Here is a 5,888-nt window from a genome sequence, read left to right on the forward strand (position 1 = left end):
ATTTGCATATGGGTCATGTAAACATACCAATTTGTGTCATTTCAGAAGATTCAATCAAATGTTTTAGCTGAAATAAAGATGTCAATCACATACTGGAAAAAACTAGAAAATTAGACATTTTCTACACATGATGTTGCTCTTCAGTACAGTTATTTAAGAGGGAAGAGGAGCCTGACTTTGTGTATAGTGGTAACAGATTGGCAGCCTCTAAAGAGCTGTTTGGCTTATGCAGAAACCAGGACCATAAACTGGGGAACTATACAGCAATCTGAAAGACCATTACCAAGAGAATAGTAAAGCAAGGGGGAGTGAAAATTCTACAAAGTGGTGTCTTTAACTCCCATTTTATGCATGGCAAACAAGAAATGTTTTTTTCTTTTTCTAGCTAATCTGAGTCACTTGGGAGGCTGAGATTGGGATGACTGTGGTCAGAGCAGCCTGAGCACATACATAAAACTCCTCACCACATAGCTGGGCACTGTGTTGCATGGCTATGATCCCAGACGCATGTAACATTGAAATCAAGTGTATCGTGGTTCTAGGCCAGCAGAAAAAAATCATAATACTCCATGATAAAAGAAAAAATCTGGACAGGGTAGTATGTGCCCATTACCCCAGCCATGACAGAAATCCTGAAATAGGTGGATGCCTTGGCAGAAAGCAAGACTATCTGAAAAACAACCAGCCCATCTGAGTGCTAGTGTGCTATACATAGGACCCTAGTTACTCATGAGGATGAGGCCTGGAGGACTGTGATGTGAGGCTGGCCATATTGCTTCTCCAAAACAATACAAAAAGCAGGGCTGCAGGCAAAGGGCTAGTTGAGCAAACAAGTCAAGTGAGCACAAGGTGCAGAGTTCAAACTCAATTCAGACAGACAGATAAATATTGGTGCAAAAAAAGGGCTCAATGTCAGTACTATCAAAAAAAGAATAAGGAAAAGAAAGAAAGGAAAAGAGGGAGGGAGGGAAGGAGGGAGGGAGGGAAAAAGTTAAAAGAAAATAAATTCTCATATAAAGAACATTGGAATTGGCAGAATGTGGAAGTAAAATGAGATTCATAGTTCCTGTGCATCCCAATTGGCTATGTGATCTTAAATTAGTTACATATTTTTAGACTTAGTTCAACCGTAAGTAATAAATGTAATAAAACTAAAAATGATTCAATATACATGGATAGATATAATTTCTAAAAATTTATATGCTCCACGATATATGTCTGACCATGATCTCCTTATTTTTGCCAAATTAACTATAAAGTGACTGGGAGGTTATCATAAAACTAAGAAACAGGCCTTGTTATGTGGACAGATACTGCCAAAGTCACAATAACTTAGAAAGCCAGTGTTGAATTCATATCCTCTTCACTTGGGCACACTGCTATCTTTGGGGAAACACAATATAAATCATTGGCTTTGAATATGGTGTTGTCAAATTACTTGTCTTCCCTCACTCTAAGCACTGCCTGGAACTTATCACTGTGTGTCACATGTGACTGGAATATACTTTCTTGTCATGCCACTTATGTAGAAAGGGATGATAGGAATCATCTGACTCCTTCCTGTAAACTGATCCTCGATACTGACTTAGAAAGCATCTTGAGACCCCTTTTACAACTTCCAACAAAGAAAGGCACTAAATCTCTAACCCCCCGAGGTATTCCGAGGGCTGTTTTCTAGTAACCAATAGACTTCAGAAAACAAAAATAAAAACAAAAAGACACTGAGTGGCTTTCAGGCTACAAGCAATATGACAACCAATGTTTGTCTCCATCTCTTCTCCTACCCCAAGTCTCTGTCTCTCCCCAATACCTTCCACAGAGCACCCTTCACATCCTTGTTTCTCAGGGTATAAATCAGAGGATTGAACATAGGAGTGATTATAGTATAAAAAAGGGCAACAAATTTCCCTTTGCTCTCAGAATACTTGTGGATGGGCTGGAGGTAGGTGTAAATACCTGAGCCATAAAACAGAGAAACCACCACAACGTGGGACCCACAAGTTCCAAAGGCCTTTCTGCGACCAGCCACTGACTTGATCTTCAACACTGCTCTGGCAATGTGTGCATAGGAGCCTAGAATCAGAGCTGCAGGAAAGACCAAGATGATGGTTCTGGCCACAAACATCTTGGCCTCTGTTCCTCCTGTGTCCTCACAAGCCAGCTTCAGGAATATGGGCATCTCACAGAAGTAGTGATTCAGCTGATGGCCACAGATGGGCATGGCCATCATGAGGCTGGTCTGAATCATAGAATTCACAAGGCCGACCACCCAGGAGGCCATAGCTAGTGAGTGGCAGAGAACGGGGTGCATGATGGTCGTGTAGTGGAGGGGACGACACACGGCAGCATAGCGGTCGAAGGCCATCGCCACCAGGAGCACGCACTCTGTGGATGCCAGAGCAAGGAAAATGAAGAGTTGGGTTACACAGCCTCCATAGCTGATGGTCCTGTGGAGTCCATTGAGGTTGATGAGAAGTTGGGGCACAGTGCTGGTGGTGTAGCAGAGGTCCAGGAAGGAGAGGTGGGAGAGGAAGAAGTACATGGGCGTGCGCAGTCGAAGGTCCATTCGGGAGAGAGCGATGATGGTGGTGTTGCCAAAGAGAGTCAGGGAGTAGAAAATAGAAATGAAGATGAAAAAAGTGAGCTCTAGTTGAGGCCAATCTGAGAAGCCCACGAGAAGGAAGCCTTCACCCCAACTGTTGTTGAAACTTCCCATAGCCTTTCACCTGCACAAATAGGAGATAGTCCTAATGTGAAATGCAGTACAGTTCACTGCTAGAAAACGTGCAGAGTATGTACAAGTTCCTGGGTTTGATCTTCAGCAGTGATAAAAATTACAAATGAGTAAGTCAAACTTAACATTGAGAAAAGGTACACTTGTAATTCTGGGTGTTTTCTCAACTTCTTGCTGTAGTTAATGGTGTGTTTGACTAAGATTATACACTAAGACCAATGAGACTGATATCACACGTTTGGCCCTAGAGTTCTTACCTATTTCTGTCTGCTCAGTGATGATAGTGAGCCAATCCCTAGAACCTAGGGACATCAACATCTATCATTTTCACAAAGACTGAAAAGAGTGCAGATTCTTGCTTCAGGGGAAAATATGGTCACCATCATTGTAAGGCAAATTCCTTTGTGTAGTTTCTTTCTAGCACTGCTCACATCCTGAAAGTCTTTTATATACCCTTGCTCCCTCTCCAGCTATGAGCTCTTTGGTGCTAGAGAACTACAAGAAGTTAAAAATATTAGTATCTGCTGGGCTCTGGTGGTTCATGTCTACCATCCTAGCTACTTAGAAGGTTGAGATCTGAGGATCAGGGTTTGAAGCTTTCCTAGGTAGACAAATACAGGCCACAGATATGAGCTATCCTAGGTAGACAAACATGAGAGACTCTATCTCCAGCTACCCAGCAAAATGGCACAAGTGGAGGTGTGACTCAGTTGGTAGAGAGCCAGAGCCTTGAGCAAAAAGCTAAGTGAAAACATGAGGTTCTGAGTTCAAGGTTCAGTACAGGTGCCCCCAAACATTAAAAAAGTATCATCCTTCAGATCATGTATAAGGAGCTAAAATATTTTACTTTCATTCATAGCATATAGATATCAACTAACTTTTGTTGAAGGAAATGTGATTCCTACAAATCTCATGAAAAACCATTTCCTCAAGGCCCCTAAGATTTAACTACAAACATATTTTAATAAACTATGTCAGTGGTATATGTAGAAAAATGTTTCTTTCCTTCAGTTTGATTGTTCTCAAGGGGAAAATTAAGATATGAACAAGTTCATTTGAAAATGTTAAAAAACCAATAACCAGCAGAATTTTGCCAATACTTGATATAAGCAACTGTGCCAAATTAATGCATTTGTCTTCATTAACTTTGCTTTACTGGAAGGTCGCTGTCAGTGCTTCAGTCATTCATCAGTGATTCCAAGTGGTGTTTCAGTGTCATGATTGATGCCTCTGTGGAATAGATTAAGGTCAGGTGAACTTTATAGACTAAATGTTAGTGCCTGGGTATAAATACCCAGCTCACAAAACATAGTGTTTGAATGAGCACCTTAACGGGAGCATCTACTTATGAAGTCAATGCTCAGACCTTTATATGTCACCTATATTGCATCCCAAGTCACCTGTTCTCAAGACAAACTTCCCTGAGTCTCATTAAACATTTATATAAAAATATTTTGCCAATTATGATGGGAATCCGGTGCTCTGACACATACTGAAGTGACAAGGAACATGTTACATGAATTCTTAGCACAACTACTCTTTAACAGCAGTTTGACTGAATTGGCTTAATTTACTTACCGCTGTATCTCCATTGCTCAGAGTGGTACCAGAAGAATGAAAGGATCAGAACAGACAATGCTGAATGAATTCATGAATTCATTTGCCATCCTGACACCTTGCCTGGTACATGTGAATGCTCAGGAATATTTGTTTTCTGTGCAACATGAATGTAGTAATATACCTGAACAGGTTCTCATTTCATTGCACAAGGACTTTAAGCATCTCTGCTCTCTTGTATAGAACATACTGATATGTTGTACTGTTGCAATTGAGCACAATCTTAGAAGAATGCTTATGTACTGGAATCTTAATCCAAGAATAGTTTCATGGGATAGGAATGTGGCTTAGTGATAGAGAACTTGCTTAGCATGCATGAGGCCCTGGGTTCTATTCCTTGCTAAGCCATAAACAAACAAATGAAAAAATGAAATGACTGATACATACAAGTAAGGGCACAGTATGTCCCCTGGAGCAGCTGCTGACTAGGTTCTTAGGTAGAAAGCCTTGGAGCAGCTCCATTACTTCTCACCTAGTGAGATGTGGAGGGTGTCCTACTCCTTAGGGATTAGGTATTTTTTTTTGTTGTTGTTGGTTGTGGGGCTTGAACTCAAGGCTTGGGCACTGTCCCTGAGCTTTTTTGCTCAAGGCTAGTGCTCTACCACTTTGAGCCACAGCCCCATTTCCAGTTTTTGAGTGGTTAATTGGAGAGAAGAGTCTCGTGGGAACTTTTCTGCTTTGGGCTGGCTTCAAACCACGATCCTCAGATCTCATCCTCCTGGGTAGCTAGGATTATAGGCCACCGATGATTGGCTAGATTTGGTCTTTTTGTACAAAGAGAGTCCCAATACTAGGTGAGCTTCAGGTCTTTTCTAGCCTTGTTTGAACATATTTTCTTCCTTTGCCTACATACCACCTTTACACCGGTGTACTTGCTTACGAGTTCCTTCTTTGGAAGATATATATTGCTCTCCATTTCTCAGAGTCCTTACATTTGAATCTAATATGTGTGTGTGTGTGTGTGTGTGTGTGTGTGTGTGTGTGTGTGTGTGTGTGTATCCCATTATGTCTGCTTCTGTAGCTCTCTGATGACTGTTTAGATTATCTGACCCTCCGGCCATAGAGACACCAAACAATCCTTGCACCCATCTCCTTGACAACTGAGTTCTACAGACTCAACATTCTTTGATGTAGACCCCATTCCTTTTACACTACCAGAAACCATACACTATCCAATCCTACCCCACCAGATTTTTGGTGATCTTCAAGACTACCCTAAGCTCTCAACATATCACCAAAATGTTTTCTAGCACAATATGAAGGTTTGAGTCAAGTAACTTCAGTTGATATTTGCAGACTGAATCAATAAATGGTTTAAATGCTAACCTCACACATGATATTGTCTCTAGCTAGGATGGATTGTCTCTTTTTGTCTTCTCTTCTAAGAAGCCTTCCTGGATTCATTTCAACAACTAAGAATATGCCCGTATTCTTTGTCTACTGACTATGATATCTGTAATTTTCTTTGCATACTAGGAGTTTGACATTTTAGGATTTGAGCTTTTGAAAGTCATCAAGGTGAATGTCAATATTTATA

General features: G+C 41.0%; 1 protein-coding gene across 1 annotated transcript; it reads right to left on the reverse strand.

Moving 5' to 3' along the window:
- Window positions 1-1,780: 1,780 nt before the first annotated feature.
- LOC125341981 (olfactory receptor 10-like) lies at window positions 1,781-2,716 on the reverse strand. Its single transcript, XM_048334119.1, has one exon. The coding sequence runs from the start codon at window positions 2,714-2,716 to the stop codon at window positions 1,781-1,783; it is 936 nt and encodes a 311-aa protein (XP_048190076.1).
- Window positions 2,717-5,888: the final 3,172 nt, after the last annotated feature.

This window comes from Perognathus longimembris, chromosome 25 (genome assembly GCF_023159225.1).
Source record: "Perognathus longimembris pacificus isolate PPM17 chromosome 25, ASM2315922v1, whole genome shotgun sequence".
In the NCBI taxonomy this organism is placed as follows: Eukaryota; Metazoa; Chordata; class Mammalia; order Rodentia; family Heteromyidae; genus Perognathus; species Perognathus longimembris.